The sequence below is a fragment of the Cibotium barometz genome, chromosome 14, assembly GCF_041138505.1.
Source record: "Cibotium barometz isolate CiBa-2024 chromosome 14, ASM4113850v1, whole genome shotgun sequence".
NCBI lineage: Eukaryota > Viridiplantae > Streptophyta > Polypodiopsida > Cyatheales > Cibotiaceae > Cibotium > Cibotium barometz.
Window position 1 is genome coordinate 49,918,028 of NC_141059.1, and position 15,032 is coordinate 49,933,059.

General features: G+C 45.5%; 1 protein-coding gene across 1 annotated transcript; it reads left to right on the top strand.

The window, feature by feature from the left end:
* The first annotated feature begins 1,583 nt into the window (after positions 1 to 1,583).
* LOC147632139 (Galactose mutarotase-like superfamily protein) lies at positions 1,584 to 11,969 on the top strand. The gene is made up of 11 exons (XM_086808767.1): positions 1,584 to 1,920; positions 2,623 to 2,724; positions 2,813 to 2,926; positions 4,797 to 4,848; positions 4,950 to 5,087; positions 5,439 to 5,537; positions 6,106 to 6,203; positions 7,127 to 7,234; positions 7,387 to 7,468; positions 11,274 to 11,348; positions 11,510 to 11,969. The coding sequence occupies exons 1-10, from the start codon at positions 1,724 to 1,726 to the stop codon at positions 11,340 to 11,342; spliced, it is 1,059 nt and encodes a 352-aa protein (XP_086664893.1). The 5' UTR covers positions 1,584 to 1,723; the 3' UTR covers positions 11,343 to 11,348; positions 11,510 to 11,969.
* Positions 11,970 to 15,032: the final 3,063 nt, after the last annotated feature.

Sequence of the window (15,032 nt, forward strand, 5' to 3'; positions counted from 1 at the left end):
ATCTCTAGCTTCGACGTCCAACACGATGTTGTGCAAGATGCAACATGCCACAATGGTCTTCGAACAAGCGATCTTGCCATTCAAGTATCTCTATCTTTGTTTAAGACGACCAAATGCTCGCTCAACCACAATGCGAGTTGAAGATAGCTTGAAGTTGAATTGTCATTGCGTGCTTGTTTGTGGCAAGACATATGGTGTTATGCACCAATCCTTGAGAGTGTACCCACCATCGCCCATGATGCACTCTCGAATAGAGAGGCGCCCATCTACAAATGCCGGACCATTGAGATACAAGCCACTCTTAATTGCATCACAGAAGTGAGAGTTTCGGAGAATTCTCGTCATTTGCAGACCCAAGCCAACCGATGAACAAATCCAAGAATCGGAGGTCCATGTCTACAATGCACTGAACTGACATGGAGTAGTTCTTGTTTTGCGATCAAACCAATATGTTGCGGTTCCATCTTTTGGCTTGTCCATGTTGACGTGTGTGACATCTATAGCACCACAACAATTAGGAAGACCACGTTGTGCAAAGAAGCCTCGCTTGACTCGCGCGACAACGGAAGCGTGTTGTGGCCATCGAATGTATTGCTGATGATGCGAAAGAAGGGCCCTAACAAACTTGTTCACAATTTTCGAGGCAGTAGACTTGCCAATGCCGAAATGCTCAGCTATGTTGATGAGGCAGGTGCCACTTGCGAGCTACAAAATCACCCACAGCAACTTGCTTCTCCATGGAGATTAGACGTCCACTCACCATTGCAAGCGGTTGGCCCTTGCTGTAGATCATCATGAAGGAGGGCACTCACATGTTGAAGCAAGTGTAAAGCTAGACGGAACACCTCCTTGAACCACATGTCATCTCCCCGAGTTGCTCTGACATAGTGGTTCCACTAGTTGAGGGCTTGCGGCTTCACATAGAGCTCTGATACATAATGTGGTCTGATGTTGAACGCTTTGAGGATGTGAGAAAACAAGAAGCTATGGAAACATGAGAGAAGTAGATGCTTGTGACATTGACACGCGGACACCATGTGGGCCAATCGATGTTGCTTGGCTCAGTGTGTGGAAATGGAGCATGGCAAATTGTAAGCTCTTTTATGTTGAATATATGAGTAAAGAGCAACTAGCAATCCTAGCAATTGAGAAGAGGAAGGGGCGAATTGGAGAAGAGGGAGGCATGATGGTGGCTAGCGCTGGCTTGTGGGGAGTAGTACAGCGGGCAAAGAACAAGCTTGTGGGCAAGGAATCAGGTTTGCAGGTGGAGAAACCGAGTGGGGAGGAGTAAGAGAGAGGTGGAGAAACTGAGCGGGGAGGAGAGAACACTTACTGGCAATTTGAAAAGTTTTAATTATGTTACGTGTGAAGTTTAAATTAATTGTTTGTTAAGGAAATGGTGCCCAAAAATTTGACCGGTTGGGGTCTAAGTCGGCGTGGCCTGAGCTACCCTCTAGGAGGCCTGCAGGTCGCCCTCTGGAGGTCCCTCAGGTGTCGTCGTGTGAACAGGCCCTATCTGTGTCTTCTGCAGGACACTCTGCCTTGTTTTGCGAGAACAGCCCAAATATGGGGACCTCAAAAAGCTGTGATGAGCCCAAATGTGGACCTTTAAAGGGTGGAGAGAATATCCGGGTTGAATCTTTCATGTGCGTGCAATGTGCTGTGTAGTAGTCATCTAATGGCACTCCACACACACATACTTGATAAGTGCTTTCAATAAGCGATGGATGCTATGCGCGCTCTGCATGCCTCGCCCTCTGCTTTCTTTGCTCCCCTCAACCCATTGCTAGGCGCCGCACCGACGACGTCTCCTCGCTCCTTGGCTGTCCTTTCCGCCGCTCCCTTTCTAAGCCTGTCTTCTCATCGATCTCAGCCTCGGCGAAGAAGAACCTTCACCATGCCCCCCCGGGCTTCCATCGGGTACCCTCTTCGCCTCTCTTCTGATCGTTTGTTATACTGTACGAGATTGCCTGTTTTGCTTGTCTTTGCCTCTTAATGCAGAGTTCGCCAGCTCTTAGTCGAACAAGGAAAAATTGACTCCCTTTCTGTGTGTCTTTGCACTTGAAGTACAGCTTTAAGGTGGAAAATGCCCATCTGGTGTGTCTTAGTGCAAATGCAGAGCCAAGAGCTGTAGGTTGGATCAACCCGCTGTTAATCTAGTCTCTAATGACACGAAAGAGGATTGAAGGTTTAGCCTGTAACAGGATCGATGATGAGTAAGGGATAAGCGTGTGCACATATAGTTAGCTCAGGTAAGCTACAGCCATTGATATGAATATCTTCAATGAGTTAATTATGGAAAAAAACAGGGTAGTGCCCCCAACTATGGGACAAACCAGACTTACAGTCACAAAGGCTTGCACGGATGTGCACGCTATTCAGGGATGGGCTCATGGGAAGCTCCCATTTTAAATCTGTGCCTCTAGGCTGGGAGACTAACTTCTACATGTTCCACTTATGGATGTGCATGCATCCGTGAGTTTAACATGGTTTGGATCTTAAGCCCTTGTTTGTGACATGGGGACTTTAAAATGGTTTTTCATATGCAAAATAAATTGGTGAATCGTACTTGCGAGCTTGGATAGTATAAAAGTAACCATGCTGTCTGAAAATTCTTTGCAGGCTCATAGAAAACCTTCAAGGCCAAGTCAACTCAGAAGGGGTCAAAGTTGAGGGAGGAGAAGGTGGTCTCCCCAAGGTAGTACTCACAGATGCGACCGGCAGGTATGGAATAGCATCTATGACTCAGAAGGTCATTCTATTTCTCCTTTATAGCTTCAGAAAGATTATCATGTGCTTCTCTTGCTAATAGTCAGGCCGAGGTTTATATCTTTGGAGCTTGTGTAACATCTTGGAAGCTCTCAAATGGCAAAGACATGCTGTTTGTTCGACCAGATGCTGTATTTAATGGGCAAAAACCCATAAGGTATATATGCATTTGTCACATGGCTTTGCTGTATCTTTATATTATTCTAAGTGAGGTGCTTTTTCCTCTTCAAAACTTTTCTGCATCTGTCTGTTAATGAAAAATAAAGACAAGCCTTTGTATAGGATACATGCAAGTGCATATATTGCCTTGGTCAAAGTATAGGACTCGGGGTAGAACTAGATGAAGAGTGCATGGAATTGCCAAGGGAACATGGAGGTGTATTGTGGCGCATGAATGCTGAGTGCATAGAGAGTTATGATGCTTCATGCATGCATTGAAGAGTTGAATCTGTCACTCTGAACGAAATTACATTACCAAGAGATTGACCAAAGGCCAGAGTCCAGCCTGCATCTTCAGAGGGGGCTACTAGTCCCTAGTTGGATCCTGTGGAAAGGTGCTTGAGAGAGCACGTGGATTGCTTAGCTACAGAGGTTGTTTGAGACATAGCTTCTTTGAGGCAGACATGGGTCCCCCCCTGCACGAACAAGGAGGACAAGGTTAGTGGTTCAAACTATGATCACTGGAAGCTACAGATGAAGGTCTGGTTCACACACAAGGGACTTTGGGAGATTGTTCAGGGCCCCGAATGAAAGCCCGAACGCCCTACCAGCTCTAGGAAGTGGACTCAGGACCAGGAGGATGCCTTTCTCGCAGAACTTTCAGCTTGGGAGAATCAAGACTCAAAAGCTCACTCTGCACTTGTACGAGCCATCTCACCAGAGGTCTCCCCCGTCGTGCAAACATTGGATTGTGCTGCTTCTGTTTGGAGAAAGCTGACAGATCTATATGCACGAGACTCTACAATGCGGTCTGTCAACCTATTGGGTCAGCTCTTTTCCCTGGAGTTTACAGCAGGGACTTCCATGCAGTCATTGTGATGACTGCATGGAAGTCCATGACCAATTAGTGGCAATGGGTATTTCCCTAACCTCTTCTTAGTTAGCTGCTCTCCTCCTCATCAGGCTTCCTACAGATTATGACATGGATTCCTGAGCTTTGCGGGTTCAGATCACAACACGTTCCCTCGAGTTTGATGATCTGTGTACTCTCCTCTTGTAAGAGGAATCCATCCTAGTTTCACAGGGGAAGTCGAAAGTTTATCTCAATTCCCAAGACATAGGTTGAATAGCTTCATTAGGTACTGCTTCTGCAAATACGCTGTTGTGGACTTTGGGATGCTTTGACGTTTCAAGTGGGGTTGTTGGGCTGGTGGCATTGGGGATACTTGAGCTGGAGATATGGTGCATTATTGTAATCCAGTTTCTTGTTCCTTGGGGCGTCGATGTGGTAGGGAGATTTCTACTCTTATTGGAGTTGGGTGGCTTCTCTAGTTTGTTGCTTGTGCTTGGTGGTGTACATGAGCTTGGAGACATCTTGCTTAGTTAGTGCGGGCCTAGGCAGGAGGTGATCTTCTTTACCTTTCTGCGTTGGCTTTCCTGTGGTTGGACTTGGATTTGTCAAACTTTGGTGTAAATAATTCATGGTACCACAGTCCACTCCTTCAAAGGTCTTGTTGCTTTGGATTTTCTGTGGTTGTAATTGGATTTATCAAGCTGCCGTGTCAAGGAGACCACCTTGGTGAATAGTTCATAAAGGTCTCAGAAGCTGGTTTTCCAACTGTTGAGCATCAGGAGGGTGTAGAGTATTGCTCTCAATGGTGTTATGGTTCATGTGCACCCTTTCATGGTATAACCAGCGTGGATGGAAATGATGCGTCCAGGTGTGATTAAGTTCTAGAGTTCTAGACTTACTAGTGTGCGAGGATGAACACCTTGGATTGTGGGATTTTTATGCATTTAAAGGTATTCAAATAGATAATGCATGACTCTATTTCTCAGTGCCTCACTATTATAATCTGTGTATGCAGCGGAGGCATTCCTCACTGCTTTCCACAGTTCGGACCAGGACCTATACAGCAGGTAGTTTAGCTTCTTTTAGTTTTGCAACAGCTTGGTATACTTTTTGTCATAATAAGAGACATGGATGCATCAGTCTGACCTGTGTAAGTATGGATCCACAGCATGGATTCGCACGCAATTCGACGTGGTCCATTGCCAGTTCGGAGAATGCTGGGGGGAGTCCATCAGTCCTTTTTGAGCTTAAGGACAACAATTATACCAGGGGAATTTGGGACTATGGTTTTCACGCAACCTACAAGGTTTCTGCAATATCATGGATAAGTTCTGATTCATATGGGGTGGTTTGCTTGTGTTTCCTATTGCTACCAAGTGTTAAAGTATTGTGATATATCAAAATAATCTCAAGTCTTTGCAAGCAGCAAGTCCCTCTAAAACATGCATAGTAAGGCCCAAGCAGTAGAGGAGAACGATCCCTTTTTGTAGCAGCAGTAATCTTTTCTAGGTTGACACAAACCTTGATTTTTCCATCCTTTTTGAGAACCTCTGCAATATGTGATCTTGGTGTGCTGAGTCTCATAGACAAATCCAGCATCCAAAAGCTTTTGAATTTTCTCCTTTTGATCTTAATTCGATGATTTTTTATTCTGCAGGTCTTGCTTGAGCCAATGAAATTATCAACCAAGTTTATTGTCAAAAACACAGATGAGAAGTCCTTCTCCTTCACAACCGCGTTGCACACATATTTTAAGGTAAGGAAATGCCAATTATTTTCTTATTCCCTTTTGAAAATGGGCCTTTTTTTTGTGCAGTTTTGTTGTAGAAGAATATCCATTTTTGTCCAACAAAATTGTATGTAGTTACAATACTTCTGGTTCCTGTTATGAGCCCCTGCGCCACACCCCCCCCCCCCTCCGGAAAAAAAAAAAAACAGGGCCTGTGGGGATTTGAACTCTGGACCTCCCCTGCCTGAGTCACAAGCCCTCACTGCTGGGCTATGCACCCGTTGGCTTCCTGTCACAGGTTTATCTTAATGATTATGTGGTTTCTCTTTATCCAAGTTAATTTTTGCATGGAAGTGGCGGGAAATATCTCCCACAAGATGGAGGCTGAGATCATGCCTCGAGTTAATGCAAGACCTCCACATACAAATATTTGCCACCTTCCACTTGTCAAAATTCCACGCTTCACTTGTTCTTATTAGCCTTACATGTGTAATACATCTCAGACACCCACTTGATTAGTTTTGTTCTGATCTCAGGACTAGGCTAATATCACATACATAGTCTTCTTTTAATCTCCATATGATTTCTCTCTCAGGCGTCTGTAACGGAGGCTTTGGTGAAAGGTTTAAAAGGATGCGAGACCTTAAACAAGGATCCAGATCCAGTGAATCCTAGGCGCGGCACAGAAGATAGGTAAATACATTGGACTAGAAGTATGTTGTTAACATAACCTACACTTCATGTTTGGACAGACATTGAAGTTAATGGTTGCACTTTTGAGTCAAAGTCTTTTTTAAAGTTTAGCTTAATGTTTGGTTCTAGCTCTTAGTGCTTTAGGTCTAGAGTTTACAGTTCTCTGTTTTGCTACTTTGTTTTTTTGTTTTTTGTTTTGTTTTGTTTTGTTTTGTTTTTTTCTTTTGGTTTGTTTGTTTGTTTTTGTTTTTTGTTTTTTGTTTGTTTGTTTTGTTTTTTTTGGTTAATGTCTTAATTAAAAGTCTTCATTTGATATTATCTTTTGATTTCCTCTCCTTAGTAGCTAGGTTTGTTAGTTTATTTATTTTTGATCTTTCAAATGCTTTGTTTTTGTCTTTGTCCTACTTCACTATTATTTCTTTCTCAAATCTCTCAATTTGTAAGTTCAGATTTTTCTGACCTTATGAAGGTATATATGTATATATGTATATAACTATATGTATACATACATATATATATATATATATATATATGTATGTGTGTGTGTGTGTGTGTGTGTGTGCACACACATTTATACATACATACATACATATAGATAGATAGATAGATAGACATACATACATACATACATATAGATAGATAGATAGATAGATAGACACACACACACACACACACACACACATATATATATACATATACATACCTATGTATGTATGTGTTATTTGTATACACTACACAATATATATATATATATATATACCTATGTGTTATGTGTAGACACGCACACACAATACATACATACATAGGTCTATACATACATTGTATATATAGATAGATGAAATGTTCTCTTAGAAAAATAAGGTGGTCCAATCTAGATATGGAGCTTCTCTAATAAATTCTCACTGTGTTTGTAACTTTTTCAGAGAGCAAGTAAATTTTCCAGGATTTGTGGACTGTATATATTTCAATGCCCCGCAAGAGTTATTACTTCTAAATGGTTTAGGAGAGACACTGTCTATATACAACAAAAAGTGAGTTTTTTTCAATTCCCAGCTTCATTGAATGAGTTAGCTTTTTCCCAAGTATGGAAATAACTCTATGCAAGGCCTACACAAGCTTTATAGCTCCACCCACTTTTTTTTTGGGGGGGTTTGCTGATGCACGTTTTATGGCGATTTTCTAGCTGGTCGGATGCAGTTTTATGGAACCCCCATTTAAATGCTCCAGCAGCATACAAGGACTTTGTGTGTGTGGAAAATGCAAAGGTACCACAAATAAGTTTTCTCCAAGTCCCCCCTTTTCCTTTATGCTCTTCTCTAAGCCTTCAATTAGTGTAAGGAAATGATTAGTTTTAGGAACATATTATATGTAAAGGTTAGTTTATCAAACTTCTCTTGACTTTATTTGGACTTGCTCGTCATTCCATCTCTTTTTATTGGTCATCTTGTACGAAAGTAAGCACAAATGTTCATGATGAGTTTATGGTTCTATACATCCTTGGGTCTTCACTTTGACGGTATCTAAAGTGATCACCCAAGTTTTCCTTGGAGGCAAATTCAGAAGAGGTATTACTTGAGTGGTATGGGGAATAGAGACAAACTTGTAAACAAACATTACTACTAGTGGGCAGCCTTGGGTTGCCCGGGATGGCCAAAATTGACTATCGAGGGAAGATAAAAAAGTGTTAGAATAGGTGCAGGGATTAGGCCGACAGGTAACAAGATCTTGTGGGCCACACTTCTAAGTACACTTGCATCATCTTCATGCAAAGGGTAATAAAAAATAGGTATATTTTCACACCTCTGTGAATGTGTGTGTGTGTGTGTGTGTGTGCACGCGCCGTGTGCCCTCTCCACTCCAACACACACACAGACATATAACCTCCCAACACACACACAGACATATAAATATAAATATATATACAGATATGTACACTTTTTTTTTTGGTAAGAACACTGTCTATATTAATGTGCAGGGTGAAGCCCTGAAAGAGGGATCTTTACCTATGATATACATCTAGAAACAGTGAAAAAACAAATCAAACTGAGCTTGATCAATTTGTTGTAGCTGATAGTTGTGTAAAGATTGATGGAAGTAGAAATACTTATCAATCTTTGACAAATGAAAAACCATTTGATTTTGGGCAACCCACATGAGTAAAAGAGGGTATGCAAGTTAATCCCAGAATTGCAAAAAGAATTCTACAATTAAACCATCCCAGCGAGGAGATTTCCATCTTCCCAAAGGTTTAATTTCCTTATTTAATTCACATTCACTAAAAGGCATTTCCAATTGATGAGCTTGCTTGTGATCCATAATTGCATGAACAAGAGACAACAACTCTGCTCGAGTTTACATCGCAGTATGAGACATTTGATCCAGAGCAGCAAAAACATGGTAAAAATGATGGGCACATTCAAATTCCAATTTGTACAAGTTTTGAGTCCATTCACCATTGGGTTTTTGTGTTTTGGTAATATGGCTAGTGGGGGAGGTTCAGATCACATGCGTAGGTGGTGAGAGGCTTTTCTACAATCATGACGCTAGGGTCCTTTTGTGTGAATTAGACGGAAAGATCACTTGGCATTACAAGCCTCTCCCCTTTTTCCTCCAAGAGCGGCCAGCTATGGAGGAACCACTCTTGAGTTCTTACTTTGCATCATTGAGGGTTTTGAGCATGTGCATTTAGCCTGTGGGTGTGCACCTATTTAGCCTAGCAAGAACATGTTTAGTGAATTTTATGATATTATTTCTGGGCTCACAAAATGTTATCCTGTAAAAGGATCCCTACTTCCCATTCTAGATTATCTTCTACAAGACTTTCTAGATGAAGGACCCTAGAGAGAGAAGATCAACTCAAGAAAGTAGCAAATTTAGTTTATACTAGAAATAGAGTTAACGCACATCGGGAGTATAGACCTTGTAGGTATCATTGTCAGTCTTTCATTCTCAGTCAATCAGTTACTATATGTAGTAGGTTAGGTTGAGAAACAAGTCTTCTGTTGTGATCTCTCTTCTTCTCTTCTTTTTGACCATCATCCACAGGATTGTTTGGGGTAAGAGGGTTTTTGTGATCCATATGAGCATGTGCTCTAGTTAATGGATATGTTTCATTGACTTCTGGAAGAGAGTTTGGGCATGTTTCACTGACTTTTGGAAGAGCGTCTATCGTAAGAGTTTTGCTCTAGAGGTTTCTCAACCCAAGCTTATAGAGGAGGATTCTCATTAGTGGCAACTTAACTAGGAGGTGCTTGACCATTGGTAGGTACGTCATGAAATGGTACTTGACTAGAGGTTTCATAGGGAGATACATTTCCGGGTTCTTGAGTTGGAAAGACGAGGACACAATGCTAGGTTCAAAACATGACTCAAAGCTTCATCTGAGTTCTTCGGGCTGAAGTACCTTGTGTAAGAAGGTCTCAAAAGGCCACGCCAAGGATTATCTGACCTAGAACCGAAACCCTAAAGTGGTTTCATCATACGCATCCCATGACTACGATTACCACGAGCCTGCTTGGTAATGATGGCCCCAACCTAGCATCCCATACCACCAGGCCGAACCACCCATCTTGTAGTTCCATGACCACAAGATCCTACACGCTTCCTTGGTAGGCCCAGGCCACCGCATGACTACTTGATCTCTTGTGTCTAATAAGTGACCTTGGGGTCACTTATAGTAATAGCTTATTGGCCCTTGCTTTATTTATTAGCTTTCTTGCTTTACATACAAGGTTTTAGCCATTAGCCCTAGGCTACTGATTATAAGCATTTAGCCAATCTAGGCCTTTTTTTGCTAGCGCCCTTAGCCCACGTGTGAACCCTCCAAGTCCTCATGCCCTAGCTAAGCCCTTAACCCTAATCTTGGGTAACCCTAGCCCTAATCCTAGGCTTATCCTGATGTAACACCTTGGGTTGGAGCCACTTGAATTTGTAAGTTCTTTTGCGTAGTACCCATTTGGATGCTATACAGCTGAGGACTGCTGCATCCTTGTGGGAGAGAGAGTGACACACCTGCAGTCTGCAGATTACCAGCACAATCAGTAGAATTCAGGCCGTGTCTTGGCAGTCGTGATCAGGGACGGGCTGCCTGGAAGGGAAGGAACGGATTTGCGCCGCACTCGGGCGCTGGTGGTGGACGGTTGCGTTTGTTTGCTGCACATGGTTGTGCACTAGACGTGCAGGCGGGCCAGCAGCCAACTGACCAGCATTTGAAGGGACTGATTGGCTATAAATGTCATCCCCCTTCTCCACTTTATCATCAATCTTTCTTCCTCCATCAGCAGTCATAAAGCCTTTGAGAGCTCTGAAGCATGTCGATAGCAGCAGATCCACGTGGAACAAAAGCATTCCTCATCAACTCGGCCGTTACTTGCATTTGGTCATCTTTTGAATATATTTACAGCCATAGTTGTGGCATCTCTTTTGTACGCAGAGCTTCTGCTCTAAGAACTAATATAGAGATAATTTAATACGATCTTGGGACTGCTTGTGTTTGCTCAAGTCTTCTGCTGCCATCAATACTCTGTTAAAACACTTGGTTTAGTCCAATTATCACGACTGTGCTTGTAATCGAGTGTCGAGCCAACAGTAGCTCTAGATGCGAATAGTGGGCTGCCAATGCAGTGATGGATGCAGGGTGTGGTAGGGGACACAACTGGTAGGCAAGGTGGTCCATCCTACCTAGCTCTCCCATGCCTTGGAGGTGGTCTGGAGCAGTGGGGCCTGTGGTTGGTGGGTTGGTGAGTCCATCAACTGCTTTCCATTTGGTTGATGAGTGTGTTCTGGATGCTGGTTGATTTTTGATAATTACACGAGGCTATCTTGTGTTTTTTGTGGCATTTCTGGCTTCAAACCACAATATCTTGTTTTGTTTTCGAATCCTTCAGCTGATTGATTGCCGGTGTCTAGCTTCCCTTCCAGATGACTGCTTTTCTTTTGTGTTTCCAACTGCCGTGTGACAATTAAGTGGATTTCCACACATTTACATGTGTATTATGTAAAGAGGCACCCAATTTTTTGTTGCATTTGTATTATAATGTGCCATATCTGTGTTGTGTCTTGTGCAATTAGATCAACAACCCTGTGACGCTGCAGCCTGGCGAGGTCTGGGAAGCTGAACAAGTCTTGAGCATTTCGTAAATACAGGTGGTTTCCTCACCCTATTACTCTCCACTATGCTTGTTTAAAAGATCGCTTTTTGAAAGGCACAGGCTGCATCTAAATGCTGTCCTTGCCTCAAACGAATGAACTGCTTTTGTTTCAAGTACAGGGGCTTTTGACTGATGCAAGTTGCTTCTTTTCGACAGGTATGCACCAGAGGAAAAGATTGGAGCTGGATTTTTGGAGTGAGGACAATGTAAAAACATGTTATGCATTGAGAGCTTACTAGTCATAATCAAATAAAAGAAGTGTCCATTGCCAAGCAAATCAATAAAAGTGTGCATTGCTTAATGCTCGTACTCCAATTAGTAGCGCTCATGCATAGAACTGTGCATGAGCTGAAGGCTATTTGGCACCGATGGGGGATAGGATGCAGCTATGTGCAAGCATGGCATGGCTATATGGCTGTTTATGGATGTGGTCATTCCATGCTTTGTGGGGTTTTGTTTGGGGTCTCTGAACCACACGTGTTGTCTTCAAGGTGGGTGCACTTTCGAACACCAACCATGTTTTTTGAAACTTTTCATGCAGCCACACGCGTTGTCTGCGCATGCTCTCATGTTTGTTACTGCACTTCTTTAAGCTCAATTCTCTATTCCATCGCTACCATGTGCCCACACGGCTCTGAGAGATGTCTCCAACATGCCATCCTCTTCTTGTAGATGTTTTGTTGTCACTCTGTGCCCTTCAACGATCGAAGGGCTTGTACCGACGTAACTTTTCCAACAATCGTTATGCCTCCGGATGGTGGGAAAGCTATGAGTAGTCTCTATGGAAAGAAGTGTGGGGGGGTGTCAAGTGCTTTTGTCACTAGTTCTGACATATAGTAATCCCCTCCTCACATGAGATTTCTATGTAGGTGTTGCCGACTCCTCACATCAAGTTTCCAAGAAAAATAGCAAGCGGGGACACTATCTAGTGATTTTCTCAACAAAAAGTCCGTAGTAACATACCCTAGGTAACCAAACCTGAAAACCAGACATTTTGAAGATTCTATCATGGTAGAGATAGGGATTTGGGGATATGGATTTCTCTTTAAAAAAAAGCACACAGCAGCACAGCTAGGTTTCCTAGTCAGCACCATCTATGCATATATGCATTCTTTCAAGCTTTTTCAAGGGTTACTTTTCTAGATTAATAGTTTTTTTCAGTAAACACAGTATTTGATCCGCATGGCTTATTGTTTTAGTTGCAATTGGAATCTAAAATTAAATTAATGTAGGTTTTTTTTTTTGGGGGCTTGGGAAACTCAGTTGTTTCTTTTTGCTTCAAAAACAGTGAAAAATTATCATAGCAATTATAAGGCGACTCTTAAAACGTCATTGTGGAGATAAAAGGCATCACAATGAAGCTCCTGCCTCCACCCTGCATTGCGCGCCCGCCTGTACGCCCCCCCTCTCTCTGTCGCCTGTTCGCCTCCCTCTTCTCCGCCTGTTCGCCTCTTCACCCCCCGCCTGCCTTCGCTCCCCTCTGCTTGCTGTTGCGCCCCCTCCTGCCTCGCTGCTGCGCCTCCCCCCTCCTCGCCATTCGCCCCCCCCCTCCTAGCCGCCTCTTCGTATGCTCGCTCCCAACCCCCTCTTCGCCTGTTCGCCCCCCCCTCCCCTTTGTCGCCTGTTCGCCCCCCTCCTTTCCGCCTGTTCGCGCCCGCCCCCCCCTTCAGCAGCGCCCCGCCTCCCCTCCCTTTCGCTTTGTTGCCGCCCCCCCCAGGGCTTCTCCTTCGTTCTCCCCCTCTCCCTCCTCTTTCGTGTTGTTCACCCCCAGGGGGTTTTGTTTTTCTTCATTTTCATCCGGTCTTCCGCCTCTTTGGGTGCAGCCCGTTTCTTGCAGGTTTTCCGCATTCGCCTCGCCTTCGCCTGAGCTTCAGACTCTGATGGAGACTCCTCCCGCCTCGCCTCAGAGGGACTCACCCGTAGCCCCCTCGCCCGCCCCCGAGGACATCCCCATCAGGCTTTCTCTTTCGCCGGAAGAGGAAGCGAGCCTCACTGCAGAGGTGGAACGCCTCCAGGCTCATTCCACCATCTGCCGTATAGTCGGCACTCGCCCCAGCAGAGGGGAGATCAGGGATCTTCTTCAGGCTCGCCTTCTTGCAGATGTGGGCAAGATCCTGGATGTACAGCTCCTGGGCCGGGGCCATTATCAGATCGAGTTCGAGGCCGCCCAGAGCATTGCCAAGATCCTTGCCATGAGTCCTCTGGACATCAGGGGTGCTCGGGCTTTCTTCAGACCTTGGCAGCATGGATTTGACCCAGCAGCGGCGGAGCAGGGAGAGCGCCTCTTCCATATTACAGTTTGTTTCCCTGGTCTCCGCCGGGAGTATCTTCCGCTCCTCCCTAGGCTCGGAGCATTGGTGGGCTCGGTACTAGAGACGGGCCCCTCAACAACTTCAGTGGTGGCCAGAGCAGCTGGGCTACCTTCGGTCAGAGTGTTGGTGTCTGACATCTCCTCCCTTCCTAAGGTCATTCAGCTACCTAGGATAGGGGGGGGGTGGATAGATCAGAGAGTGGAGTTCTCAAGGCTCCCGAACCAGTGCTTCATTTGCAGGCAGGTCGGTCATCTGGCCAAGGCTTGCCCTCGCAGGAGACCTCGACCCTCACCACAGTAGCAGGCTACTGATGGCCCGCCCACAGATTCGGCTCGGCAGGCTGCCTCAGGGACACCTGCTCAGGCCACAGAGACCTCGGAGTGGCAGCCTGGACAGGGGTGCCGCCGAGGGAGACAGCCACAGCAGCACGCACAGAGACCGCTGCAGCAGCAGCCACAGTCTCAGCCTCACTGGGTTCCCGTGAGGAACAGCTTTGCTCCCCTTCAGGAGGAGACCCCTGCAGCGACCGAGGACCAGGAGATGCCAGCTCCCCCTTCTTCACCCCCACCACCCCCGTCCCCTCCCACCGCCTCGTCTCCACCTTCGCCTCCTCTCGCCCCCGCTCCGGTTTCGGCAGTGGCTCCCTCTCCACCTCCCTCGCCTCCCCCTCCTCCCCCTCCGCCTGCCTCACCTTCCCGGGAGACCCTGGCAGTTCCCTGGCGCTCACCTGCAGTCCGGAGAGCGCTGAGCACTGACCTCGCTCGAGCATCACAGAGGAGACCTATGCCGATTAGGGCCTCACGGATTTCATCTATCCGCAGTCGGCTGAGTCGCCTTGGCATTAGACAGCGCTCGGAGGCCTTTGATTATACCTTTACACGGCTTTTTGGAGCAGAGGGCCCCCATGAGCCAGCACCCATTCGAGTTCATGTAGTGATACCTCCGGCCCGCGGGGAGGAGGCACTAGACTCAGCGGTGGCCTTCTCGTTCCCTCTATGTGGACCTTGTGATCGGGAGTGGACTCTAGAGCTCGCCCTCAGCACTTTGAAGACTCAAGCAGTTGAGTTTTCTCACCACATGAGCGATCTGGAGGTGACTGATGTGATAGGCCGACTTTGGGAGTTGGCTCATTTTTTCTTGGATCCCGAGAGTGTGGATACCTCAGGGATTCGGCATTTGGTCGTGCGCATAGTGGCAGACTTGGCACGCGACCCTGGATATGTGAGTATACACGAGGTTTCTCTGTCAGAGCAGGAGGCAGTCGCCATGGGCCACAGCCACTGGCGCCTGATCCGGGATTCTTGCAGTACACCGGGTGGGCAGATTCGCAGCCGTTCGGATGGGGACTACTCTCCATCCAAGCCGCT